The following is a 27,877-nucleotide window of genomic DNA, read 5'->3' as shown; positions in this document are numbered from 1 at the left end:
CATGTTCATAGATTAGAAAACTTACATATTTTTAAAACACCAATACTCCCAAAGCTATCTACAGATTCAATGCAATACCTATCAAAATCCCAATAGCATTTGTTGCAGAAACAGAAAAATCCATCCTGAAATTCGTATGGAATTTCAAAGAGCCCCAAATAGCCACCAATCCTGAAAAAGAACAAAATTGGAAGATCGTACTAGAGTTCTTCAGAGAAACTTAACCAATAGGAAAGAGATACATACACAAACAGACATATATGTATATACACACACACAGACGCACATATGAGATTTATTACAGGAATTGGCTCATGTGATTATGGAGGCCAAGAAGTCCAGGATCTGTCATCTACCAGAGAACCAGAAAAGCCAGGGGTATAGTTCAGCATGAGTTTGAAGGCCCAAGAACTAGGAGCTCTGAGATCAGAAGGCAGGAGCAGATGGATGTCTCAGCTCTCAGAGCACTAATTCATCCTTCCTTCCCCCTTTTGTTCTACTCAAGGCCTCAGCGGATTGGATGATACCCAACTCACTGGTTAAGGCCATCTTCTTTACTCAGTCTCCTATTCAGATGCTAATCTCTTCCAGAGACATCCTTATAGACACAGATATCTGGGCATCCCCTTAGCCCAGTCAAGTTGACATGTAAAATTAACCATCACAAGGACTCATACTTTCTGATTTCAAAACTTACTACAGGGGCATCTGGGTGGCTCAAATGGTTGGGCTTCTTGCCTTCAGCTCAGGTCATGATCTCCGGGTCCTGGGATTGAGCCCCACATCGGGCTCCTGGCTGGCTCAGCAGACAGCCTGCTTCTCCCTCTGCCTCTCCCCCTGCTTGTGTGCTCTCTCTGTCTCTCTCTCAAATGAATAAATAAAATCTTTAAAAAAAAACTTACTACAAAACTACAAGTGTGGCAAGGATATGGAGAAATTGGAACCCTTGTACACTGTTGGTGGGACTGTAAAATGGCACAGTCATATGGAAAACAGTATGGTTATTCCTCAAAAAATTAAAAATAGAATTACTATAAGATCCAGCAATGCCGGGACGTGTGGGTGGCTCAGTCAGTTAAGCATCTGCCTTCAGCTCAGGTCATGATCTCAGGGTCCTGGGATCAAGTCCCGCATCGGGCTCCCTGCTCAGCGGGGAGCCTGCTTCTCCCTCTGCCCCTCCCCCTGCTTGTGTTCTCTCTCTTTCTGACAAATAAACAAATAAAATCTTTAAAAAAAAAAATTAAAAAAAAAAAAGATCCAGCAATGCCACTTCTGGGTATATATCCAAAAGAACTGAAAGCAGCATCAGAGAGGTATTTACACACCCATGTTCACTGCAGCATTACTCACAAGAGCCAAGAGGTAAAAGCAACTCAAGTGTTTATCAATGGATGAATAAATAAACAAAAAATGGTATATCCATATAATGGAATATTATTCAGCCTTAAAAAGGAAGGAAATCCTGTCATATGCTACAACATGGATGACCATTGAAACCATTATGCTAAGTGAAAGAAAGCGTCACAAAAGACAAACACTGTATGATTCCACTTATATAAGACCCTGAACATAGTCAAATTTAGAGAAACAGAAAGTGTAATGGTGGCTGCCAGGGGCTGGGGGCAGGAGGAAAGGAATAAGGAGTTTTGTAATGGGTACAGAATTTCAATTTTGCAATATGAAAAAGTTTTGGAGATCTGTTATATAACAAGATGAATAAACCCTTAATGAACTGTACACTTAAAAATGTAAAATGTATAAATTTTATGCTGTACTTTACAATAAAAAAATTTTTTTAAAATATGCTTCACTACATCTTGACAATTAAAACTAAAATCTGGACCCCAGTATCCTTTAAGCCATTCCTTCCAGAGGAAAACTCTATTACCAAATACTGTACTTGTGGACCCAGGACCAAATCCCTCCCACTCACCTTCCAACTCACCTTCGTTTCGGTGCCCTAATGAAGAGCTCACAGAGGAGCCTGCCCTGCTCATCCTTATAGTCTCGAATGGTATTGTACAGTTCATGGCATACAGCAATCTATACACAGGAAAAGGCGAAAAAAATCACCAGAAACGTGAATAGAAAGCCAGTGTAGGTATAAGGATTATCCTTAATAAAAACATACTCATAAAAAGTAGAGAAGAGGGCGCCTGGGTGGCTCAGTTGGTTAAGCGACTGCCTTCGGCTCAGGTCATGATCCTGGAGTCCCGGGATCGAGTCCCGCATCGGGCTCCCTGCTCGGCAGGGAGTCTGCTTCTCCCTCTGACCCTCTCATGCTCTATCTCATTCTCTCTCTCAAATAAATAAATAAAATCTTTAAAAAAATAAAAAAAAATAAAAAAAAATAAAAAAAAAAAGTAGAGAAGAAAATGGACAAATCCGCAAGTTCCCCACAGGAACCCAAGTCTGAAATATGCTGACAATATTTCCTTATTTAAAATAATTTTAGGGGCGCCTGGGTGGCTCAGTCGTTAAGCATCTGCCTTCGGCTCAGGTCGTGATCCCAGGGTCCTGGGATCGAGCCCCGCATCGGGCTCTCTGCTCAGCGGAAAGCCTGCTTCTCCCTCTCCCACTCTCCCTGCTTGTGTTCTCTCTCTTGCTATGTCTCTGTCAAATAAATAAATAAAATCTTAAAAAATAGTAACAATAATTTTAACTGCTTAGGGGCACCTGGCTGGCTCAGTCAGAAAAGCATCCAACTCTTGATCCCAGGGTCATGAGTTCGAGCCCCACATTGGGTAAAAAAAAAAAAATTTAACTGATTAAACATCTTGGTATCTTTCATCAGATTTATGCTACTCATGATTGTTCTTTTCTCTTAAGCTAAATCAGTTCATATCACTCTCTTGGTTAAAATCATTCAAAAGAGGAGCTTCTTATTACTGAGAGAATAAAATCTAAACCCCTAACATTGACCATGGAGTATGTAGGGTTAACTACATACTGTGGCTGGGCAGACTTTGCCAGTCTCCTTCTCCCCTTGACCATCTTTCTATAATCACAACACAACAAACGCATTCCTGACCTAGCTCCTCTGCATCGGGTCCCTCTGCCTGGAATACCCTTTTCCAGAACTCTGTAGGGCCAGTGCCTTCCCATCACAGAGAAATCCCTCAAGGTTTGGGCCCAAGCAGCCAAATCACCCAAACTTTTTTCCTTAGCATTTATCATTAGCTGAGGGTACTTTATTATCTATTTGTTCATCTGTTTACATTCTGCTTCTGCCACAGTAGAATCTAAGCTCCATATGAAAAATTGCTTGTCTTACACATGGCTATATCCCAACCATCAGAATAGCGAGTGCTTGGCACATGACAAGCACAGTTATTTGAATGGATATATGATGCAACATACTAATAGTTTTTTTTTTTTTTTTTTTTTGGTCAAAAGGTATAAACTTCCAGTTATTATAAATAAGTGCTCGGAATGTAACATACAACATAACTATACTTAACACTGCTACTGTATATTTGAAAGTTGTCGTAAGAGTAGATCCTAAAAGTTCTCATTATAAGGAAAACAACATTTTTTTTGGTCATCTATAGGAGATGATGGATATTAAACTAATTGTGGCTTCATTTCATAATATATATAGGTCAAATCATTATAAGGTACACCTTGAACTTATATAGTTTTATATGTCAATTACATCTCAATAAAACTAGAAAAAAATTTTTGTGCATATTTCTATTACACTGTCTGCCACTCTCTGATCTGTAGAATTCATAAGCCCATTTGGTTTTTTTTTTTCCCCATTTGGTTATTTTTAATTAGAATTAAGTGCTTTGGCAGATTACACTTTTATAAAAATACCTTTTCAACAAAACAGAAATAACTTTATGCAAATTTCTTATTCTAAATGTATTCTGAGTAATTACTTTTTTTGAGTTCTTAAATATTTATTTTATTTTTAAAGTGTATTACTCGGGGACACCTGGGTGGCTCAGTTGGTTGGGTGTCTGACTCTTGGTTTTGGCTCAATTCATGATCTCATGGTTGTGGGATTGAGCCCCAAGTCAGAATCTGCGTGCTTAGTGTGGAGTCTGCTTTTCCCTCTCCCTCCTCTTCAGCCCTCCCCCGACCCCCCGCTTTCTCTCTCTCTCTCTAAAATAAATAAATCTTAAAAAAAAAAAGTATTATTAAAGTATAACTGACATACAATATTATATTAGTTTCAGATGTACAACGTAGTGATTCAACAATTCTATACATTGTTCAATGCCCACCACAGTAGGTGTAATCCCTATCTGTCACTATATAATGTTATTACAACATTGTTGACTATACTCCTTATGCTGTACTTTTCATCTCTGTGACTTATTTATTTTATAACTGGAAGTTTGTACCTCTTAATCCCCTTCACCTATTTCAGCCACCCTCCACCCACCATTATTTCTTAAATTTTAACTGTTAAGACTGTTGGCTAAATATATGCTTTCCATAAAAGAAAGATTAAGAATTTTTTTTTTTTTTTTTAAAGATTTTATTTATTTGACAGAGAGACACACAGCGAGAGAGGGAACACAAGCAGGGGGAGTGGGAGAGGGAGAAGCAGGCCTCCCGCAGAGCAGGGAGCCCGATGCGGGGCTCGATCCCAGGACCCCGGGATCATGACCCAAGCTGAAGGCAGACGCTTAACGACTGAGCCACCCAGGCGCCCCGAAAGATTAAGAATATTAAGCCAGAGGAAAAAGAAGTGTATCTTAACTGCTTATCATTAAAGGAAGAGTAGGAAAAGCAGGGAGAAACTGTGTGATGCAAGTTACTCACAGGATCTACAGTTGGAAGATTGGAAAGTCTCCTCCTTTTCCTGCTTGGGCCTGGTGTGGATACAGAATGGTGCCCGTCATCAAAGTCCCCGCTGACACTACTGGATGGCGAGGTAGCTCTTCTTCTCTTGGAACCCATGGAATCCAACTTCTTCTATAAGAAATAATCAGCCATGTTCTTATACTTAAATTTAGACACTGCCACCAAGCCCTCAGCTAGGCACTTGCTACCCAGATTCTGGTTCATGTAGGAGGATATTTTAACCGTTGTAAAGAAACTTAACTGTCAGTTTTTTCAGTGGAAGTTCTGGACCTTGTTGCTTCAGCCCCTTCACTTACCAGAATACTACACTTTCAACTCGGACAGGACAAACTCAACAAAAGTATACCCATTTATATGTCACCAAGTCTGAATGACCCAATCACGTCTGGTCCCAAATTTACTCCTCAATGGACTTTGAAAACCTACATGTAGGGGTACGCCAGTGTGGAGGTATTGATCCCTCAGCCCCTGAGGCAGTGAGGCAGGCCTCAGAGACAGAAGCCCCAAGGCAGTCACCTCTGCAGTCAGCAGCTTCATCTGTTCTCCCCAGTATGTCTAACAATTCTGATCACTTTCCAGGTGGGCCATGATGTGGAAAAAAACAGAAATCAGTGCCTGAGGCAAATGAGTAGTGCCCAAGTGTAGGGGACAGAGGACAATTAACCTTCTAGCATTTTAGATGAACTCTAAAATTAACACACTGAAAATGAATTTTCTCCATTCATTAAAGAAGGCCACAAAACATAGCCCTGGAAAACACTTAATGTGACTTACCATACCTATGTCAAAGTAGTAAAACTATTTTGAAACTTTTCTGTCAATCAGACTGACCTCCTTTTCAGTTATACGGGCTATTCTAGCCCCATGAATTTTGAAATCGTAGCTTTAAGTTTCAGCAGGTGACTTGGAATAGTACCTCACAGGGGAACCTTTAGATCCTAGTTGGCCTTTCAGAAACACATAAATATTTGCTGTCAGGTAGGCTGTCTAGTAGCTAATGTTAACACAAATTTACAAATACACATATTTGACTGTAACACAAAAAATGCAACCATTGAAATGATCTGCTACAGCTAGAGGGAAAGGGTATATACCTGAGAAGGTCCTATAATGCTTATACAATTTAACAACAGTATCAAATAGTATACTGTGACTTCAAAGGTCTCTCTCCAAAGCTAAAAGAAAAAACTGATCCCAGTTTCACTCAACATTCAACGTCAGTAAACTAAGACACCAGCAGCTGAAAGAATGGGTTGCCAGTAGGTATAGAGAGAAAAATTGGGGATCTCCAGGGAACAGAAAGGAGGAGCAAAACAAACCAACAAACAGAACATTCTGGTAACCAACTAAGAAACAAGGAATCTCCTATCTCTTCCTCTGAACTACGGTCCACATGGTATTTAAAAACAGCCTACCATGACGATATTCCTTCCTCTAGGCTTTGGTTTGTTATACAGTATACTAGTTTGCAATTGGCTACAACTGGCTAAAAGGGTCAAAGGGCTTAGGCCAAGGACAGCCAAGTGTTGCTGATTTTTTTTTGTTTCATAAAAGGCTGATAAACTGGCCTCAATTAAGAGGAAGAAACTAAGGACCAAACCTCAGTAAACAAGCTATGACAAGGACACAAGTGAATTTGATGAACATGACAAGGGAATCTTTATGGGAAGGATTAACAAAATTTAAAAAAAAAAAAGGGAAGGGAAGAGGCAAGGAAGGACAGAAAAGAGAAAAGGTGTAGATGATCAGTAATTTACCAGCTTTACCAGAGCACAACCAGCGCCTCGAAAAGCCAGTCTCCTCATTATGTCTGAAGGCCAAGTGAAGCCAGTGGGAGAAGGCAGGGCTTTAGAAGTGCTGATTCAGTGTTAATATATTCAAAACTGAAAGAGAAGAACAAGGCAGAGAAAGGGGAAATAAAAAAGAAAGGTCAGAAGGAGTAAAAATGAGTACGAATAGATAGAAAACATTCAAGTAGAACTGCTAAAGAAAGATAAGAGAACTGGAGAAAATAGCCTTATTAGTTCTCTTGTGCCAAACTGCTGCAAAGGCTCAGGCACTAACAGTACCTGACATTTCTTTCCATTTTAAAACCAAATGCTTTTCATATGCTTAAAGATGGCTCACTGGGATTCCCCTTTACTCACATGGAATGACTGTCAATTCCAGGAATGAAGCATGCCTGCCCAAATGCCCCCTAGTCAATAAGAGCAGAGTTCAATCACAGAGCTGGAATGGAGAGTGAACACATGTGGAAGGCTCACATGTGACACCAAGTGTTGGCAAGCTGGAACAAACCAAGAATGGCTCATGTGAACAGAGTCTGGAAAACTCCTCCCCCCCTAAAAAAAATTCAGAGAAAGACATTTCTTTCCAAAAGTTCTATCAGCATTGGAAAGACACCACACACAAATTTTAAAAAATTAAAAACAAAGCCTTCTATCATTTTAGCAGGTGATCAAAATTACCTTCAGAAATAATCCACTGAAAAGCAAATGACAAAAAACTGTAAATCGTTGGTGTGTATACGTATACCAGTTTAGACCACACACTATTCAAAACGCCTTAAATCATTAACTTTCTCTGCTAAAACAAGAAAAAGATGTAACTTAAGGGTAATTTTCAATTATTTTCTTATCCAAAGGACACGTTTTAAAATGTATTTTGGAAGTTTGGCAATAAAGGCAATGTGGCCAGGTAGGTGGGAGAAGCAACAGGACTTGAGCTCAGAAGACCAGAATGTGAGTCCCAAGTCCTCCACTTTGAATTATCTGTTTGATGTTGCTTGAGTCACAACCTCTCAGAGCTGTTTCTTCACTTCTAAAATGAGAACAGTCAGGTGTGCATATCTGCCTTAGATTATTGGAACTGTGAAATGTTCATGAAATCACTTTGAAACTTCAAAGCAGGACAAAGAAGTTTCAACTCTAGGATTAAATGCTCCCTGGGAACAGGAATAGCACTTTATTCATTTTTGTAGCTCTAGCTTATAGAATAGTATCTGGTAGGGACGCCTGGGTGGCTCAGTCGTTAAGCGTCTGCCTTCGGCTCAGGTCATGATCCCAGGGTCCTGGGATCGAGCCCTGCATCGGGCTCCCTGCTCAGTGAGGAGCCTGCTTTTCCCTCTCCCTCTGCTGCTCCCCCTGCTTGTGCTCTCTCTCTGACAAATAAATAAAAATCTTAAAAAAAAAAAAAAAAGAATAGTATCTGGTATGAGTGATCAATTTATCTTTTTAATAAACACATTAAAAGTACACATTAAGTGGGACATTAAAAAAAAGTCTGTGTGGTTTAAAAGGACTGTGAGCATCCCTTTAGCAATTCTTTTGCCATGAAGAGGAAACAGATTCTGGAGCTAATAAAATACAGGTTTTTAAAATGGCACTGATTACAGTCACATGTCCAAAAGTCTGACAATCAATAAATTACAGTGGATACTAACAAATAATTTTTAAAATGTGCAATTGGGAAAATACTGACTCATTATACCCATATGGTATATGCTGACAGTTTATAAACTTTTCGTACTCTCCTCTATTTGTCGTGATACTCAATACTGTAATACACGGTTAGAACAAGAATCTTGGAAAACAGGACTTGAAGGAGAAAAAAACCATAATCCTTCTTTCTAGGGAAAAAAACACCCTTAACATTGGCATTCACAGCTTTTTGTATTTATTCTATGCCTTAGTTGCCTATTTTTTTAAACAAAAGTGTTAAATCATATGTATTATTTTGCACCTTGTATTTTAACTTAGGATTCTTCCAAGTCAACATTCTTCCACATGATATTAGATGGCTTGATAATAGCCTATCATATATATACCACAATATACTCATCTTGGGGTTTTGGGTAGAATATTAATATTTGAGGTACACCCAAACCCAAAGAAAGCGATCAAGGTCCTTCAATTTATCCACACATTGGTTACTGTTTTAAATTGGAAATACTTCTTCAAAAGATACTTTCCTATCTTCTTTTGAATCTTAAAGTACCGACATCTGTTAACAAATAATAAAGCAAAATCATACTACTCTTAATGGAAAAACATCACTTCAAAATCACTTTTGAGGAGCCCTAGTTTTTTGGAATATAAGTTAATAAGAATGTTTTATTCCAACACATGTTCTATAACCATAGTAATAATTTCTATATCTGCTATACTGTGTATTTGCCATTTGGTTTTCAGTATTTCTTCTACATTTTGCCAATCTTATTTAAATCACCAATATCTGCTCTATCACAACAAAACTACATTTCTTTCAGTAAAAAAAATCTTAAGAGGTGGAAAATTATTAAAAACCAGGAAACGCAGAGTTTTAAAACCTCGATTTTTTTTTCGTGGTGCTGCAGAAACATGAGATACTTAAATATCTAGGCTTTACTATAAATACAAGTCCCATTGATAAGAACATTCGGTCTGAACACAGTCACCTAGAAAATGTAAAAAAAAAAAAAAAAAAAAAAAGAAAGAAAATTAAAAAAAATTTTTCACTAGTTGAGTTTGCGTCCGAACCGTCAAGAAACAACAAAAAAAGGAGGCCCTGACCTGCGGAAGAAATGAAAGACTTTCCGGACCTGTCACTGGTACGGGGACTAAGGGAAACGTTGACAGCTTTGAAGCTGCCCGCGACGAGTGTTCGGCCAGCCGCAGGGGCGGGAAAGAGGGAGCGAGGAGTTTCCGGGCCGTGGCGCGCCTTTGTCCCGGCCGGCAGGTGCGGCAAGGCTGCTTGGCCGTCCCGACGCCCGCCGCCGTGCCCCGCCCCGCGCGCCCGGCCCGACCGGCGCGTCCCCACGGCCGGGGCGGGGCCTCCGCCGCTGCTCCCGCCCGCCCGGGCCCACACAAAGGCCCGGCAGCCGGCCGAGAAGGAGCGGCCCCGCCCGCCCCGAGCCCGGCCTTACCCAGCCGCTCCGCCGCCTGCAGCCCCGGCCGCGGTCGCCGACCGCCGCGCCCCGCCCCGTGGCCGCCACGGCTGCTGCTATTGCTCCTCCGGCTGCGGCCGCTGCCGTCTCTCCAGCACCCGCCGCCCTCACCGCCCTCACCCCTCCCGGTGCCGCCGCAAAACCAGTCCCGCGGCCGCCAAGCGAACCCGGCTCCGCACGACACTGCGTGCGCGCGCACGCGAGCGGGCGGCGGCGCTCTTTACGGCGGTAGCGTCAGTGCGTGACGCTCGAGCTTGGCCGCAATTTACACGTGGCTGTGTTGGAGGCACGTTGTTGCTGCTGCTGCCCCTACAGTCACTGCTGGCACTGCCCTTGCCACTACCAGTATGAAGCGACCGAGTGAGTGGGGTTGGAGAGCGGGTGTGGAGGGGCCTCTGTCTCTAATGGTTGACGAACCACCGGGGCGCTCTTATGTGGGAGTGGGGGAGCCTGTGGGTAGGCCGTCGCGCTGGTCCCCAGTAGAAGCGAGGGTTGGAAGGCCCCACGCTGACCGCCGGCCTGTTTTACGAAAGGAAGACAAAAGTGAATTTCACTGGGGCGCTTGGGTGGTTCAGTCGGTAAAGCGGCTGCCTTCGGCTCAGGTCAAGATCCCGGGGTCCTGGTATTTAGCCCTGCGTGGACTCCTTGCTCAGCGGGGAGTCTGCTTCTCACTCTGCCTCTGCCCTTCCCCCTGCTCTTGTTCTGTGTCAAATAGTCTTTAAAAAAAAAAACGGAGGGAGTTTTTGACAGAGACAGAGTACAAGCAGGGAGAGGGAGAAGCAGGTTCCCCGCTGAGCAAGGAGCCCCATGCGGGACTCCATCCCAGCACCCTGGGATCATGACCTGAGCCAAAGGCAGACGCTTAACCAACTGAGCCACGCAGGCGCCTAAATAAATAAAATCTTCAAAGAAAAAAAAAAAGTGAAGATGAAGCCTGGGCCTCCTGCATAAAGTGTCTGAGCCAGGTTGCGGGCCCAGCATTTTCCTCCCTTGGCCCACGTTGTCTGGCCCTAGCGAGGTCTTGAGTGCCACCTCTGAAATCCACTGTCAGGTCCTAACTTGTGATTCACGGTGTGTGACAAGAAGTGCCTGCTGTTTTGGGTCTCATGCTCCTGTGTGCGATTTCGGTCTACTATGGGAAGAGGGGGCGTAAGGAAGCTGGGCTCTGCTCCGGATATACTGTGTCAAATTGTCCCGAGATTTTAGAATGGCCTACATTTATTATCCACCATATATGATTCTTAAATTAGGTTTGAGAGTTAATTGCTAAATGGGAAAAGGGACGTGACCCCCGAGCAGGCACTAAAAACTAAACAAATGGATCTCTTGTGTCTAATTGTTTTGCGATGGGTTTTTTTGTAGAGTTAAAGAAAGCAAGTAAACGCATGACCTGCCATAAGCGGTATAAAATCCAAAAAAAGGTAAGTGCTCTGCTTGGAAGAGCTATATTAAAATAATGCAAAACTGATTTCTGCCCCACCTCTCCCCCACTGGGAGGTTTGGATTAATAGGATTTCACCTCATGAAATTGAGGTTAAATAGACTGTCCGTGGGCACAAGTTCTTAGACATCAGGAGTATAGCTGTGGGAAAGTGCAGTAATTTGGTGATAAGTCTATAAACTCTGATCAACATGTTAATGTCTGCAAAGAGTCTCCTGATGACATTTTTTTTGCATTTATGTTTTATACATAAATATGTATGCTCTCTATATGGTTACAAGTTAACTTTTCTAGGTTATTTTGTGCGTATAACCAATTTTAGCCAGGTACTCACAAGAATTTTTATTATAATAGGTTCGAGAGCACCATCGAAAATTGAGGAAGGAGGCTAAAAAACGGGGTCACAAAAAGCCTAGAAAAGACCCAGGAGTTCCAAACAGTGCTCCCTTTAAAGAAGCTCTTCTTCGGGAAGCTGAGCTAAGGAAACAGCGGGTAAGATGTTAATTCAAACTTTGAACAAGTGATGTGTGAGTATGTGTAGCTTTTCAAAGTAAAATAACACCAGATATTGCTTTGGCTCACCCATTTCTCTTACGGCTTGGACACAGCTTGAAGAACTAAAACAGCAGCAGAAACTTGACAGGCAGAAGGAACAGGAAAAGAAAAGAAAACTTGAAACTAACCCTGGTGTTAAGCCGTCTAACTTGGAACCTGTGAAGAAGGTAGGATTAAGTATCTTTGTGAATGAGGGTTCTGACGTAGACGTAAAAACACATACCCGGGGCAGGGGCTGCTGTGCCTCTTGGACAGAGAGTTCCAACTCTTTTATTAATAGAAATATCACCTGCAGTGCCCCTAGTTAGCCATGGAAAATGGAGAATCAGGTTGCACCTAAAGTGCTAATTTTGTGTCCTTCTTCCCTTGTCTTTATCTTCCAGGAATTTGGGCAGGGCAAAGCTAAGGACAAACCCAAGTCGGGCAAACAGAATCCGAAGAAGTTGTATTGTCAGGAACTTAAAAAGGTATTTTAGTCTAGGTCAGTGTCTAAAAATGGTAATGAGGTTGAAAAGGCTAGAGTTCTTTTTCTGACACCAACCCTGTAAATGTGGAAGTGGAGTTCACTTGAGCTAGATGAATCCTTTAGCAAGTTGACTTATTCCGCTTTTTAGTTTTTATTTTTATTTCTTTATTGTGGTTTATTCTACTTAGGGCCTTTTCTGTTTAACTGAAATATTCTTAAGGTTTAAAATTTTTGCACAGGAACAGTTCCCTATAAGCTTCATTTACCAAAATGGTACTTTGTGTTAAAGTAACGTGTTGATAGTGGTTTTTTAAAATAGAGGAAAATACATTAGAGCAAGTAGTGTGGAAACAATACTCTGTTGAAACCTAAGTGAAGTCAAGGGAGTGTCTTGGCATAGTTGCTCCCCAGAACTCCCATCCCCAATACCCGTTTTCCCAGGCTCACTCCCCTCTGAATAGAACATGACTGCTGCTCAGCAGCTCTTGGCAGGGCCGGGGGGGGGGGGGGGGGGCGGGGGGCCTGTCAAACTATGTAATTCACTATTGGAGGGTTATAGATTCAGACAGTGGAGGTATTTCCACTTTTGAAATCCACTTTGATGGGAGACCAGAGGCTTCCAAGCAAACCTATATTTTACTTTCCTGTGAGAAATGATGAACATGTGAACATTCTTCATGCCAAGGTGAAGGCGTAAGATCCAACTCTGAGCTCACCCTGCTGCAAAGTGGAAAATGTCAGTATACTTGTATGGAGGGTGTTGCCAGAGCAAGGGATGCTCCTCTGATAAGTTTCTGCCTTGACAGGTGATTGAAGCCTCAGATGTTGTACTGGAGGTGCTGGATGCCAGAGATCCACTTGGTTGCAGGTGTCCCCAGGTAGAAGAGGCCATTATCCAGGACGGACAGAAGAAGCTGGTACTTGTATTAAATAAATCAGGTGAGCAAAGGGATGCCTTTTATGTTCCATATGCACTAGTGAGGTATGAGGAAAATATGTGAGCAGTCTGATTTTCACTGAAGACTGATAAGATCCAACTCTGACCTCAGTAAAGCCAGTGCATATGGTCTTGTTGCCAAAGACAGTGCTGGGCAATGGGATGGAGGTATTTTCTGTAAATGATTAGCAGGTTTCTACTGTTCTTTTGCCATTCAGTACTTACCATCTTGTCTTATTTAAGAGTGTAAGCTTCTCTACTCAGCTTACTGTGCAATATATTGCACATAGGAAGTGATGGTAGTTTGCCATATTCCCCATATCTGCATAAAGTCTATATATGACAATATTTATATGAAGTGCACTTAGGAAACATTGGTTTGAGCATCAGGGCCAGGAAAACCCAGAATAGAAACTTGTGAAGCAGAAAGTAAGAATGGCATTCAGTTACTGTTGGTAACTCTCAGGTAACGTGGCTGATTCTGGAAACACAGCTCTAGAGTTAAGCTTGTAGGGTCATAATCTACAGGTTGACTTAATTCTGAAAGGGTGAGCCGTGCAGAAGGGAATTGAAGAAATACTGAGGTGTAGATACTGAACTGTTAAGATAAGGGCAGCATGGTAGGGAGCTTACCCTCTTCCCATCTTCCACTTAAATCCTTTTGAAAAAACTGAAGAGGCAAACCAGAGTAAAATCCAAAATTTATCAGATAGTGCATATTCATGTCAACAAAGTGACCAAATTGTAGCATGTGTCTTATTCCTAATCCCTATTAGATTTGGTACCAAAGGAGAATTTGGAGAACTGGCTAAATTATTTGAAGAAGGAATTACCAACAGTGGTGTTCAGAGCCTCAACAAATCTGAAGGACAAGGGCAAGATAATCAAGGTACTCTTTCAGTCAGTGGTGGGAAGTACGGTTCTTTCAGATTTTGGATGGCTGAAATATGATGAGTTTATAAGATCTTGATTAAAAAATGAGAACTCAAAGATCCAACTCTGATTTCATCCAGAGATAATCTGAAAGATAATAATGTGGTGATTTTAATAGCTGGGCTCTAGAGCCAGATTGCTTGGGTTTTTTCGGGTGGGTTATCAGAAGTAATTAAACTAATTATATGGAATCTTAGCATTTGAAGGTAAGGAAGAGAGCTCCATTCAAAAGCGAAGTCTGTGTTGGGAAAGACGGCCTTTGGAAGCTTCTCAGAGGTTTTCAGGAGGCTTGTGGCAAAGCCATTCAGGTTGGAGTAATTGGTGAGTTTCAGTTCAACACACTTTGTCTTCTCTCTTAAGTGCCAAGGTTTTATTCATGTTAACAGTGTCTTGGGTTGGTGCTCAATAAAGGGCTTATTCAAACATTAGTTTCTTGCCCACTTCATCAAACACAAAAATTTTAATTGCTGCCTATTTCAGTGCTATGCACTGTAGGAAGTTGACTTCTGAAAGTTCTTGGTTTATTTGAATTAATCATCTTTTCCTGCTCTTTGATTACTTGTGCAAGAAATGAAGATGCTAAGATTGGTCTTAGTGTTGAAGTGAAGACACTCAGATCCAACTCTGATCTTGCTGTAAACATCAGGCAAACCTAAGGCAGTGGAAATTTTATAATTACCAATACATAATGCCTTTTGTTCTGTGGATTTCCCATTTGTAGGTTTCCCAAATGTGGGGAAAAGCAGCATCATCAATAGTTTAAAACAAGAACGGATATGTAATGTTGGTGTATCCATGGGGCTTACAAGGTAAAGTGAGTTCTTCCATAATTGTGATATTTCATTATAGATGAGTAAATAATTATTTTGTTTTGGATAGCTTAAGGAAGACCATTTTCTATTTTTACTTTAAAAGTGTCAGTGAAAGGAACAGGGTTAAGTCAGTGCTAGACTTAGGGAAGAATTGATTAGAGTGGAATAGCTCACATCTAGTTTGAAAGACAAGCAAATAGATTGAGAGAAGGGGAAGCTGCCTCAGAAGGGATGCTTGAACCCAATTCTGAATTGAAGTCAGCCAGGTGGGGGCACCTGGGTGGCTCAGATGGTTAAGCATCTGCATTCTGCTCGGGTCATGATCTCAGGGTCCTGGGATCGAGCCCCGCATCGGGCTCCCTGCTCCGTGGGAAGCCTGCTTCTCCCCCTCCTCCTGCCACTCCCCTTGCTTGTGTTCCCTCTCTCGCTATGTCTCTTTGTCAAATAAATAAATAAAAAATCTTAAAAAAAAAAAAAAAAAGCCAGGTGGAGGGGAAATTTTCATGGCAGAGGAAATGGCATGTGTTTAGGGCAACACATAAGCTCTAACATGTAGTGTTTCTCTTTAGTAGGGGAGGAACACTGTTAAGAGTTTCAGATGAACATGAAGCAAATGATGATAAACTGGATCTGACAGACTGTGCTGAGTTTGTTCAATCCAACCCTGAGCTTCGTGTTGTCTCTCATCCTTCAGGTAAACCAGTGCTCCTATCAGTTACCATCCCTCTTGTTCCAGGTGCATGCAGGTTGTCCCCCTGGACAAACAAATCACAGTCCTAGACAGTCCAAGTTTCATTGTGTCTCCACTTAACTCTGCCAGCACACTTGCTCTGAGAAGTCCAGCAAGTATTGAGGTGGTGAAACCAGTGGAGGCTGCAAGTGCCATCTTGTCCCAGGCTGATGCTCGACAGGTAGAAGAACCCCCTTCCCTTGAGTTCTGTCTTCTCTTTCATCATAAGCATTTTAAGTAGAAGATTTTCAAGGTTTTTTTTTTTTTACACTATATCACATGAATGACCTTTTTGGTTTTTCTTTTTTTTAAGGTAGTACTGAAATTTACTGTTCCAGACTTTAAGAATCCTGTGGAGTTTTTTACATCGCTTGCTCAGAGAAGAGGATTGCACCAAAAAGGTGGAAGTCCAAATTCAGAAGGTGCTGCCAAACTGATGTGGTCGGAGTGGACGGGGTAACACTTCTTTCTGTTGGCGTTTTGAGGATCACATGGAATGAAGGAACTGATTTTTGACAAATCTTGTTTTTAATACCAGTGCTTCCTTAGGTTACTATTGCCATCCCCCTACATCCTGGACTCCTTCTCCACATTTTAATGAGGGCATTGTGACAAAGATGAAACAGGGCCTTAATCTGGAAGAACTGGAAAAGAACAATGCACACAGCATACGTAGTAAGCAAGTCTTGTGTTTGCAGTCTTCATTAGCTGACAGGCAAATAAAAGGTCTCCTCTGTTTACATGAACGCTGTGTTCCTTCCCTAGCTATCAGGGGCCCTCGTTTAGCCAGCAGCATCCTTTTCCAGTCTTCGGGTCTGACAAATGGAATAATTGAGGAAAAGGACATACCTGAAGAACTGCCAAAACAGAAAGAGAAGCAGCAGGAGGAGGGGGAGAACTACAATGACCTTGACAGTGACCAGGAAAGTGTTGAAGCAGCAGCTGGTGTAAGTATGTTGCATGAGTTACTTAAGCTGAAGTAAGTTTTCTAGCATTAAAATGTCTAACAAATGGGAAGGGGCTGAAGGGAAAAATTAAACAGTTCATAACAGATTACAAAAAAAACTCCTTAAGATTTAAGTATTTAAGGCTTGCAATCATTAGTCTTAATTTTGTGTGTCCCATTATGTGTAACTTCAGAGTCTTTTTCCAGATATGTAATTCCTTGGATTAATGAACAGACAAGGGCTACTAATCTTGTACTATTTCTCTTTGTCCCACAGGAAAAGAGCTTAGACATGTCTGGGACAGAAGAGGCCTGGGAGGCACTGCCTGAGGAGTCTCAAGCAGGTGGGGCAACTTGGGTGGAGGGATTTACTAACAAAGCAGCATGGTATGGAATTGCCTTTTTTTTTTTTTTAAACCTCTTTTCTTTCCTCCAATATAGATGAGTCAGCACCATCTTACATCTCAGATGAAATGACTGAAGAGGAAGATGATGCTTACAACTTCAGCACAGACTATGTATAACAGAACCTTGTCCTTTTATAAGGTGGCTTTTTAACATTTTGAACAGACTGCTAAGCTGTTGTGTGTTATGTACCAGTTTGTTACAGTATGATGTAAACTAAATTTTGTAAGTATGTATCATACGTTCATTTTAAAAAGTAAGGCAATGTAGAAAGTGTCTAAATTCTAGAAGAAGACAACTCCTCTCTTACACGATGAGTGAATAGAAGTATAGTTAATTATCTGGAAGCAAAAAATCAGATACCTATTGAAAAATGTAGGTTTCACTTTATTAACAGATCAGACCACAGGTTAAGGTTACAAAATTAAAACCAAGCAGCAGTGTTGAACTAGCTGTACCATCCCTGTCAGTCCGTTTACCTCTGGTCATTCAGCACGGTAGTAAGCAAACACTTGGTAAGGCAGATGGAGACATTTATAGTCTGTCTGGGAAGCTGACTGCTAGCTGGGATAGTTTGTCCTCTTTACCCAGCTGAAATGTCCCTTTTTCCATGGGCTGCCGCAGACAGATAGGCTTTGAAGCCTTGCAACTGTTACTTCCCACACATACTGTCTTCCAGGATTTCCTGAGAATTGCTTATAGTATAAATTATGTTTTGTTTTATATTGAGATCTCCATATGTCTTCGGATCAAGCTGAATTTGCCTGTCGGGTCTGGAATATACCATTTTTCCCAGACATCAGAATAGGAAGCAGTTCTTCCCCATGGCTTAAAGTGACCATTCCAATGGAGTAACTTGGCAGCCTTTACAAACTGGGGTGAATATCGTTTTCCAGCACTGGAACCTTACATTGAGAGAAAAAGAGCCAAATGATTGTACTGGTACTAGTCAGAAATAAGAATGCTACATCAAACTGCAGAAAACTTAAAGGAAATTAGATATATCCCGTCCCTGAGGATAGTCCTTCAGTTAATTCCTTATAAGCTTAGGCCTTTTGGTGAATTTTTCTGACTTACCAAGGTGGCGGACATTCCACATGGGGTCGATGGTAGAGTGCTGTTGATAAAATACGATCAGCAGGGGAGGTGTGGTGGTGCTGCCGGCCAGTGTTCTGCTGTACAGCCCCTCTCTTAGGAGAGATGACAAATGTAAGGTGTTAGTGGAAAATCCTGACAAATTAGCCTTAAGGTAAGACCCCCAGGGTTGAAATAAGGGTCTTCACAGTGTGGTCAGCTATATACTTACTCTACATTGAGTTTCATCCATTTTTCCAGCTGGTTAGTTATATTTTGTTTTTTCCATTCTGTCAAGTTTGCAACAAAAACTCCAGGATTAAATGAGCAGGTGCTGGCTTTCATGGAAAGTTTACGAATTCTTTCCTTTTTATAGTCAAGATAGCCAATGTAATTGTACTAAAACACAAATGGGATATATAGATATTTACTGCTTCAAACAGAATAGATCTATAACTAATAAAGAAAAAACCTGCTTATTAAACTACTTGGATATCAGCAGAGGGTTCCATGTAAAGTGAAATCTCGGATTCCAAGTTAGAGTAGAAACCTAGAATAAACATACTAAGCTAGATGTTCAAGGAGAATTAGGTTGTCAAGTTCATTGACCAATCCATAGGAAAGCAACCTTGAGTTTTGGGATGAACTGAGGAATGTAAAACGCAGCAAAAAAGAAAGAGCTTCCTGATTTTGCTGCCGTCCCCCCATTACCCTGCATTATAGAGTGTGGAGCGTCTGTACAAGATAACGAATAAGTAACTCACTTGGTTCCCTGCTCCACGGATGACAACTTTGGTAGAGGCTGAGTCACAATCTTCTGAAAATGCAGCTGCATGTCCTGGCTTCAATGGTGTATTATAAAGGGCAAGAATATCCCCTGAAATAGACAAAGTGTAAGATTTACAAAAGATTTACACTTTGAGTTGCCTCAAGATGCCCATTCCTCCCAATTAGGATGACCTTTTACAGGATACCGTAAATAAAACAACCACAACCTCCCACACTGGACAGAGAACAGCACCAATGAACAGTCTTTGGTACCTTGCACAATTACATCATCATCCATATATATGGCCTTCTTTGCACTGGGAACCAGAATTGGCAAGTAGAACCGTGCAAAGGTTAACTGGGAAAGGAAAAGGAAAGAGGCATTGGCATAGGATTCGTCAGTGGCTAAGCCTTTATTAGGAACTCCCAGAATGCTTTTTGTACCCATGCAGAAGACCGCTGAAGGTCTCTTTTAAGAACTGCCCCACCTTGGCCCCCAGGGAGCTATTTGCAGTGCACCCAGTTACCCAGGTATTCCAGTCATTTCCTAATACAGTTGACCCTTGAACAATGCACAGTTTAGGGATAACAGCCTCCTGGGCAGTCAAAAATCAACATACAACTTTTGACTCCCCCAAAACTTGATAACCTACTGTGGACTAGAAGCCTTACATAGAATATAAACAGTCAACATATTTTATTACATGAATTATATACTGCATTACAATAATGGAAGCTATAGAAAATGTTAAAATCAAGGAGAAAACATTTACAGTACTATATCAACAAAAATCTGTATTGAAAAAATCTGCATATAGGTGGACCCTTGCAGTTCAAACCTGTGTTGTTCTAGAGTCAACTATATTCCCAAGTACAAACAAGGATGCACAGAACTCACTGGTTTTATGGATTCCCCCTGGTCAGGATCCTCCTTTACTTTCCCTTCCAAAAGTTTAGTGTCAAAATTCACAATTTTGTACCTGATGGTTTTCAAGGTACTGCCGCTGAGCCAGGACCTGATGAAAATAAAGCACCAAATTTCAGTTGTATATAACCACGTCCCCAAGACTGCAGCCTTCTCTTTGTGCCTTCCAAGGGCATAATGTAAGAGAAACCCTGGCGACCAGATAGGTATCTTAAAGCCCGTTCACCCCTTCCCCTCTGCAAATCTTGGTTTCCTCATCTGCAGTGAGGGTGTGCCCATCCAAGTCCCTGCCTGAACCACAATTCTGTGGTGATGAATAGTGCTCCCACCGGGCTCACACTTGGGATCACTGCTGTAGAAAAACTCTCTGTGGAGTTGAGAATGTCCCATCACCACATGTGGTCCGACTCTTGTCTCTCCAAATACATGGTGAAGTCAGAATATGATGGTAGTGAAAGCTAATTATTGACAAAGTGGTAATCATGCTATTATAGACTCATTAATTCACTGTAATGACTAATTCTTCCACCTGAGTCTAAGGTACTGTCTCTAAGAAAAGTCTATGTTCTCTAAAGTACTGCACATTTTTTCTGTAGCTATTCTAATGCAGTATTTGTTTTTACATTATTTTAGATGGTTTTGGATAAAATGGGAAAAATAAGTCGTCACAATTTTCACAGACTAAACATGAACCATGTAGAAAGCCACAAGGACAGAAATGTTTTAGAACTTTGACAACTGTTAACCTGTTAGAAAAGATGTTTCTTTGACTGAATTTCATAAATCTGAATTCAGAGCATTTTTAAGACCTGGGTGAGCTCTTGTTCATCAGCTTAGGATTCTATGATTAGTTACAATAATTGTAGTAAGGAACATTTACTGAATGATTATGTTCTTAGTGTTTTTTGTATATTTTCTCATTTGCAACACAATAATCCTCTAAGTTGGATATTTTCACCCCATACTTAGAGATCTGGAAATGGGCTCCAAGGGGTAAAGTAATGTTCCCCAGTCACTCGGAGCCAGGATCTGGATTCAGTGTCTGCTCACCTCACCACACCACCTTGCCATTGCTCCCCCATCCCATCCCACTCTGGACCTACTCAGGGTATGTCCATGAGATAAGGAACTTGTAACAGGATATAAATCAACATATTGCTTCTTTCATCGAGAAGCTCATTACCAAAACAGTATCCGCTTGAGTTAACAATGTGTATATGGCACAGTGATTTACATCTTGGCACAAATTCCTTGTATTGTTTCTCCTACAATAGGGACATGTTTATGATACAATCACATGGAAAAATACGTCATATGTGCAGTTTTTATGTGGTATAATTCCAACTGTATAGAAAAAGCATATACATACAGACATAAAGAATAAAAACATTTCCTGGATTGGCAGCTGGCCTGTTCTAGAGCATCCTCTAGAAGCAGAATCATCAGGCAAGCAGAGCTCACCGGAGATGGTCTGCTGTACCATTGAGTGTAACAATGTAGAACATCACATTGGAGCGAGTGTTGTGCTGAATGCTGTTTATAGCTGCAATGGCCCCCCCAAGCCTGTCTTCAGATGCAGCAATGACCACAGGAATCTCCTCTTGTCTCCCGTCTACAGCTTGTTGGGGAACATTTGGGACAAAGTCTATGGGCTGAAACCCCACAATTCCTGAATCTGCAAAGAACACACAAGGAAGGCATTGTGATACAATCTCATGAGCTTTTGATAGCCCAAGACATGAAAAGAGGTAAGGTGGGAATTATACTTACCTCGTTCTCCCCTCATTATAATGTGAGGCATATAGCTCAGAAACTCTTTCCTATATTTAACAAGGCTTTTGGAAAAGCAGAAGCATTAAAAAAAAAAACGATGGAGTGAATTCTGATACACTACTGGTGGGAATACAACAATCTTTCTAGAATGTATTTTAGCAATTTGTGTCAAGAGCCTTAAATGGGGGGTACCTGGCCGGCTCAGTCAGGGGAACTGCAACTCTTGATCTCAGGGTCGTGAGTTCAAGCTCCACATCAGGGGTTGAGATTACTTAAATAAATAAACGAACTTTAAACAGGTATATTGGCCTCTGAGCCAGTAATTCCCCTTGTCCTCTCTTAAGGACAAATCTGAGAAGTTAATCAGAGGTCACAAGTTTGTTTATAATTGTGAAAACCTAGAAAGAAACTAAACAGTTGTTTTTCAAACTATGAATTATGTCCCATAATAGGCATAAAATCAATTCAGTGGGTCACAATCCGAATTTGAGTAGGAAAACAGTTCCTGAATTGGAATAGAATTAGAAAAGTATCAGACTGCATCACACACAGCAACTCCTAAGTACTGTTTCATAAGGGTTCTTTTCTGCCTTTTATAATATATATTCATTCATTTACATTCGTTGAACACTGAGCACCTAATATGTGGAAGGCAGTATGTAGGCACTGGGGTTGTAGCCATGAATAAAGCAGACAAATCTCTGCCATCATGAAGGGTAGACAATAAGCAAGGACACATGTATACTTGTGTGCTATATGTAACATGTTTCTTGTGGGGGTGCCATCAAAAAGAGTCTGAGTCATTGTACCAAGACTATTTCTTGTGGAAACAAGCTATGGGGCATTAAAATTATGTATGAGGAGTATCTACCATCATGGTGACTTGCTTCAGATACAATCACATGGAAAACCTGTCATGTGCAGTTTATAAAGTGCATAATCTCATAACAGAAAAACTATATACACAGGAAGAGAAACCCAGGAAGGTACTATGCCAAAATTTTAATGATAGTTATCTCTAAGTAATGAAATCATGTATTCAATGAAAATTTATTGAGCACCTCCTGTGTACTGGCCATCATTTATATGCACGGGAGATAAAGGAGTGAACAAATTATTCTCATGGAGCCTGAATGCTCTTTTCATTTTTATAAATGTTCCCACCAGAACATACATTCCTTTATGTACATAGAATATGTATATATATAAATACACACTGTTATAAAACATGCTATCAGAGCACTCAGTGAAGGTCAGGGGAAGGCTATTAGTCTTTTCTTGCTGTGGTCAACTATGGTGGGTGGCAACCCCAAAATGATTTTTGACAAACATCGTAAGGCCTCAAACATCCCTCAATACCAAAGCAGGAGCAATATGAACAACTAATTTAGAAGAACTGACAATGGAATTATAAAGTGATTTTTTTAATCAGTTGCTAGGCTTGATGGTTTTGTGTTTCTACTAGAGTCCTAGTGATATCTTCCACAGGTTAAAGGAGAGTAACCACACTGACACTAGTAAATAGGGCAGGCATCAAAGAGAAGCGTCACTCACCTGTCCCCACCTTCTGAAGCCCTGCCCTGCTGCAGTGTGAGCAGACAGCAGCCCACAGAGGCTCCCCTCAGGCCTCTGATGGGGTGAAAAGGGATCTGCCGTCAGATCAAACCCTTAACAAATCTCCACACAACAGGAGAAGGGGTGGGGGATGGGGCTGCAAGAGCCAGAGTACCACCACTCCCTTTCCCAGAGTCTAACAGCTTTTGTAAGGACAAGAAGACTTCCTTTTCCTTTAGCCTAGTAATGTAACTTAGAATGTTGGGATACAGGGAACTCTGGGTCCTCAACAGATGCCAAGGCATTGGTAAGGGCTCCCATACCTGAAACCTCATTCCTTAGCAAACTGCTCAGGCCAAGGAAGTTATGGTGCAAAACCAGTAAGAAGAGAACGGCAGCCAGGACCAGGACGATGATGTTTACTGAAACACAGGAAAAGCCTGCATTACATCTCTTTACCTTCTGAGCAGCTATAAAAACAATGTAATTTATAGAAAGAGCATACCTTTACGGAATGACATCTTTCTCTTCTGTCTTATATAAATACTAGTTTTTAACCCTACAAGACAAAAACAAGCCCCCAAAGTCAGCAGGTACGTGAGAATTACCATCAAAATGCCTCAACACTCTTATTCAGGTAGAAACAACAGTATTTTCTGCCAGAAACTCATTTTGAATTAATAGTTTCCAAGAACCCAAATTGAGATCTGAATTTTATATAGTAGTCATGATAATAAAATACTTGCAAATAACGTGGGAGAAATAGATAGCTTTGTACATTAAATGTCACCAGATGAAAAGCAAAATAAATTCTACCAAGAGGAATACTTGGTAGAATACATTTCCACTATGGAAATGTTTTCTGAATGAATTTCTACTCAAAATTCCTAGTTAAATTAGACATGGACTCAGTTATCTATGATCAAAAAACCTGAGGTCAGCCTCATTGGTACAAAACATCCCTGTTCTGAGTTGTATCCCATTCGGCTTTAATTGGAATTAAAGAGAAAAGCATTTTCCAAATTCATTCAAAACTATAGCAGAGAGGGGTGCCTGGGTGGCTCAGTCAGTTAAGCGGCTGCCTTCGGCTCAGGTCATGATCCCAGGGTCCTGGGATGGAGTCCTGCATCGGGCTCCCTGCTTGGCGGAGAGCCTGCTTCTCCCTCTCCCTCTGCTGCTCCCCCTGCTTGTGCTCTCTGTCAAATAAATAAAATCTTAAAATAATAATAATAGGGGCACCTGGCTGTCTCAGTCAGTAGAGCATGTGACTCTTGATCTAGGGGTTGTGAGTTTGAGCCCCACAGTGGGTATAGAGATTACTTAAAAAAAAAAATCTAAAATAATCACAATCAAATGAGAATGTGTGTGTAACTAAATTAAATGATCAGATTTCTACAACATGTCTGGATAATGTTACCTTAAAAGATTTTATGCATCCAGGATATTATGATCTTACCTCTGAGACCTTTACCCTTTTCTACTTCATCCTCCCCCATGGGAGTACCTAACATTTACATAAGGCTATTAACTTCACAAAGCACTTTGAATTATAGCATATTTCTAAAATCAAAGGAAGTCTGAATTAATTTCATCGTAGAAGTGTGTCCCTATCAGACACTTGATTTCTCAAGACCTTTGAAAAAGAGAAAGATATTGAAGGATTGTTTTAAAAACTGGGGATTATCAGTCACACTACAAATTTGGGAGAAAATAATTTAAGACTCCTAAGAATAATCTAAAACACACACAGTCTCCCCCTCTCATTTCTTTCTACAGCAGTACATATAAAGTACATTATACCAATGAACTACTTCTCTAAAGAACACACATTATACCCTGAGCAGTGTGCCTCTATCACATGGTGAGCTGAGCCTTACCTACAGAAACTGGCTGACCAGGAGCTGCTGGACAAAACTGTAGCATTTGCTGCTTAGAGCCAATTTCCACCAAGACTGGAAAAAACGATCCCCCTCGAATAAATCTCATTTACTTAATGGTACAAGAGACAATGTTTTAGCTCAACAATGTCCACTAACAGTTACAGATAGTGGATTGAGAGGTGTATGTATTTGTTTTTTTGTTGTTGTTTTTTGTTTTTTTTTTTAAAGATTTTATTTATTTATTTGACAGAGAGAGAGAGATAGAGCAGGAACACAAGCAGGGGGAGTGGGAGAGGGAGAAGCAGGCTTCCCGCGGAGCAGGGAGCCCGATGCGGGGCTCGATCCCAGGACCCTGGGATCATGACCTGAGCTGAAGGCAGACGCTTAACGACTGAGCCACTTAGGTGCCCGAGAGGTGTATGTATTTGTGCTATTCCAGTTACCTACACACAAAAAACCACACTCCTAGCAGGTACTTGATGTACTTAAGTAGATCAGCAGGGCAGAAACCACTTACCTCTAAAACTCTTCCACAGTTATATATATGCAAAATGCCAATTATTATGAATAGGTCTGCTCCAGATTTCCTTTCCTGGTGCTATTCCTTGTAGTGAAATTCACTGATGTGGTTAGAAAGATTTCTCAAAACTTTACATAGACCCTGGGATGTGTAATAGTGGCTGTGTTTTTCTAAGAGTACACAGCTGTGAACAATGTGATCAGCCATATTCAATTTTTCACTATGGAAATTCATGTTTTTTGTTTGGAAATTATAAATAAAACCTTCACATTCCCAAATCACTCACAAAACATGCACACACGCATACAACCAAGGCAGGCATATCCAGAAATATGGGTGAAGAAATCTTAGGGAGAAAGAAAACCATTTTTTTTAACTTGCTAGCTACCTGCATTAGTCCCCACATTCTTGGCAGCTGTGCCTACCTTTCCACCTTCCCTCTTGTTAATATGTAGTCCCACGAAAGGCCATTCCACTGACACTCTGTAACCTAACCTCTGATTGTTTCCTTGGTGCAGCTTCAGCACTTTCCCTCTGCTGGATCACACCCATCAGCATATTATGCTTTTCTATCTTCCAGTTAATTAAAAAAAAAAAAAACACCATTACCCACATGCCAGTTGATCCACAGACCCATTTCCCTGCTCCCCTCACTCTAAAACCTTGAAAAAATTGCATCTCTAGCTCCACTCCCTCTCCTCCTCTCCAACCAGACTTCTGTCCCTACTGTTCCATTCAAACTGATCTTCTTGAGGTCACCAAAGACCAAGGTCATCTTTCTGTCCCCTTATCCATCCCCTCAGAGGCCATCAGGAAAGTTCACCACACCCCCTCCTCAATTATGAAATTCTCTCATTTGTTTTATTTCTGTCTTCCCAGACTAGAATGTAAGCTCTATGAGAACAGAGACCCCATTGAAAGTGTTTACTGATGCATCCTCACCATCTAAAAACCACGACTGATATTAGGCATGTGATATTTGTTGAATGGTCTTGTAAATAGGAGCAAGGGTGTTCTCAACTCAGAAAGGGAACATCATTTTTGATAATGAAATACATTTCAACATAAGGGCCAACACGGATTCCAACAAAGAGCTCTCTCAAATGGAACCAGACAGGCAATTTCCTTTTCTCATATCTTATAGCTCAAATACCATTAAAGCCTCTACAGCAACTGCCACACTATGAAGTGCATTTAAAAAGGGATAACACAGGGATGCCTGGCTGGCTCAGTCTCAGAAGCCAGCGATTCTTGATCTCGTGGTTGTGAGTTCAAGGCCCATGTTGGGTGTAGACATTGTTTAAATAAATAAAACTTAAAAAGGTCGCGCGGGGGTGGGGGGGTAGTAACAAAGAGGGATAGGTCTATTTCTACATACAACACAAAGACGGTTAGGTCTCTGCCAGGCTGAAAGGTGGAAAGGCACTAAGGATATACATCCACTTTCTCCTACCTCTTCATCTGGCTAGCTACTTGGCTTTCAGGACTCATGGGAGACTCTCCCAAACCCCATATTCAGCTGCACCTGCCCTTAGCTCCCACATCTCCCGGGCCTCCCTATCCCAGAATAAATCTGGCTGGCACGTATTTCTGGGGTTAAGCCATTGTCTCCCTTGACACGCTCTGGGCTCTAGGAAGGAAAGAGCCTGGTGTTGGTCACAGCAGTATCCTAGGCCCACTGCATGGCACAGAAAAGGTACCGTGAATGTGTGAATGCGGGCGGCCGCCTGTCCCGGGAGTGCTGAGAATCCCACCGTCTGTGACCCTGACACGGAACACAGCATAGAGGCTAGAGGTCAGGGCTCCCCAGGACGGTTTCTCTCCGACACATGGGCACCGCACCTCGCTCAGAGTAACAAGGCAGGGCCTAAGTTTTTGAGGTAGACACACCCTTGAGAGAGAGGCAGAGCGAACCCTTGACGGGTCTCTATTGGGAGGGCCCGGTGCAGCCGGCGAGCATGCCGCACGGCCAACCTGGAGACTCACCGGGTGGGAGTATCTCCCCATACCGGTGCAGGGGCGTCCAAGGGCGGGTCCCCTTTTCGAGGAGAAGCCCTTTCTCTCGAGGATGTGGCCTGGGGTAGTCCCTCTAAATTCTAGCAGTCAGTAGGGCCCCTTACGCTTAGGGGCGACGGGGGCGGTGGGACGCTCCGGAACCTCCCCCAAGGCCCAGAGACAACCCCCTCCCGCCCTTCGTTAGGGTCCAGCCGAGCCGTTCCCCTAGGACGCTCCCCGCGGCCGCCCTTACCTGCAGCCGGAGGAGGAGGAGCCACGGCCCGCGCCCCGGCCCGCCCCGCCAGCTCAGCGTCCGCGCCGCAGGCCCGGGGGCCCAGTTCGCCGCCGGGCCGTCCGCCTCCCCTGCACTCGGGACCGAGCCCACCCGCCCGCTAGTTCCGCGGCCGTCGCGCACTCCGAC

At 42.0% G+C, this 27,877-nt stretch overlaps 3 protein-coding genes and 3 non-coding genes across 27 annotated transcripts in view; 4 read left to right on the top strand and 2 right to left on the bottom strand.

Annotated features, from left to right (window-relative positions):
* Window positions 1-9,845, bottom strand: part of PBRM1 (polybromo 1) — a 116,301-nt gene extending 106,456 nt beyond the window's left edge. For 6 of the 20 annotated variants that reach the window (XM_036102591.2, XM_078077287.1, XM_078077293.1 and 3 more), the window contains exons 1-4: window positions 9,722-9,845; window positions 6,576-6,701; window positions 4,777-4,929; window positions 1,946-2,043 (exon numbers count right to left, since the gene is read on the bottom strand). In XM_036102591.2, coding sequence (XP_035958484.1) covers window positions 1,946-2,043; window positions 4,777-4,929; window positions 6,576-6,623 — 299 coding nt within the window. In that variant the 5' untranslated portion in view covers window positions 6,624-6,701; window positions 9,722-9,845. Of the gene's footprint in view, window positions 1-1,945; window positions 2,044-4,776; window positions 4,930-5,244; window positions 5,511-6,575; window positions 6,702-6,965; window positions 7,123-9,397; window positions 9,549-9,721 lie in introns of those variants that run through there. The other 14 variants (XM_078077295.1, XM_078077264.1, XM_078077302.1 and 11 more) reach the window with 9 other exon arrangements.
* Window positions 9,846-9,904: 59 nt separating this feature from the next.
* GNL3 (G protein nucleolar 3) lies at window positions 9,905-18,515 on the top strand. Its single transcript, XM_078077313.1, has 15 exons — window positions 9,905-10,102; window positions 11,105-11,163; window positions 11,538-11,675; window positions 11,792-11,905; window positions 12,122-12,205; window positions 13,011-13,143; window positions 13,918-14,030; window positions 14,272-14,395; window positions 14,796-14,883; window positions 15,623-15,797; window positions 15,930-16,072; window positions 16,155-16,291; window positions 16,382-16,563; window positions 16,840-16,906; window positions 17,004-18,515. Exons 1-15 carry the CDS (start codon window positions 10,090-10,092, stop codon window positions 17,084-17,086), a joined length of 1,653 nt encoding a protein of 550 aa, XP_077933439.1. The 5' UTR covers window positions 9,905-10,089; the 3' UTR covers window positions 17,087-18,515.
* LOC118542426 (small nucleolar RNA SNORD19) lies at window positions 13,184-13,260 on the top strand. Its single transcript, XR_004920580.1, has one exon. It is a non-coding gene; the product is annotated as a small nucleolar RNA SNORD19 (small nucleolar RNA).
* LOC118542428 (small nucleolar RNA SNORD19B) lies at window positions 14,076-14,156 on the top strand. The gene has a single exon (XR_004920582.1). It is a non-coding gene; the product is annotated as a small nucleolar RNA SNORD19B (small nucleolar RNA).
* Window positions 15,488-15,564, top strand: LOC118542427 (small nucleolar RNA SNORD69). Its single transcript, XR_004920581.1, has one exon. It is a non-coding gene; the product is annotated as a small nucleolar RNA SNORD69 (small nucleolar RNA).
* Window positions 17,334-27,850, bottom strand: GLT8D1 (glycosyltransferase 8 domain containing 1). 3 transcript variants are annotated; one of them, XM_036102611.2, is made up of 10 exons: window positions 27,710-27,850; window positions 23,567-23,620; window positions 23,385-23,483; window positions 21,196-21,409; window positions 19,708-19,825; window positions 19,083-19,167; window positions 18,806-18,918; window positions 18,274-18,440; window positions 18,045-18,157; window positions 17,334-17,872 (listed from the first exon to the last, which is right to left on the bottom strand). In XM_036102611.2, the coding sequence occupies exons 2-10, from the start codon at window positions 23,580-23,582 to the stop codon at window positions 17,688-17,690; spliced, it is 1,110 nt and encodes a 369-aa protein (XP_035958504.1). In that variant the 5' UTR covers window positions 23,583-23,620; window positions 27,710-27,850; the 3' UTR covers window positions 17,334-17,687. The 3 variants fall into 3 exon arrangements, with proteins under 3 accessions (XP_035958504.1, XP_035958505.1, XP_077933450.1); XM_036102612.2 differs by lacking the exon at window positions 27,710-27,850 and adding an exon at window positions 27,448-27,675; XM_078077324.1 differs by lacking the exon at window positions 17,334-17,872 and having other exon boundaries at window positions 17,998-18,157.
* Window positions 27,851-27,877: the final 27 nt, after the last annotated feature.

The sequence above is a fragment of the Halichoerus grypus genome, chromosome 1 (assembly GCF_964656455.1).
Source record: "Halichoerus grypus chromosome 1, mHalGry1.hap1.1, whole genome shotgun sequence".
Taxonomy (NCBI): domain Eukaryota; kingdom Metazoa; phylum Chordata; class Mammalia; order Carnivora; family Phocidae; genus Halichoerus; species Halichoerus grypus.
The sequence above is the reverse complement of the archived record's forward strand: the minus strand, read 5'-3'. Positions and strand labels throughout refer to the sequence as shown.

Coding starts and splice junctions, on each gene's coding strand:
- GNL3 (XM_078077313.1), top strand. Junction 11,676..11,791: donor CTGAGCTAAGGAAACAGCGG/GTAAGATGTTAA, acceptor GCTTGGACACAG/CTTGAAGAACTAAAACAGCA. Junction 13,144..13,917: donor ACTTGTATTAAATAAATCAG/GTGAGCAAAGGG, acceptor AATCCCTATTAG/ATTTGGTACCAAAGGAGAAT.
- GLT8D1 (XM_036102611.2), bottom strand. Junction 21,410..23,384: donor GCTAAGGAATGAGGTTTCAG/GTATGGGAGCCC, acceptor TGTTCTTTGCAG/ATTCAGGAATTGTGGGGTTT. Junction 18,919..19,082: donor TGATGATGTAATTGTGCAAG/GTACCAAAGACT, acceptor TGTCTATTTCAG/GGGATATTCTTGCCCTTTAT.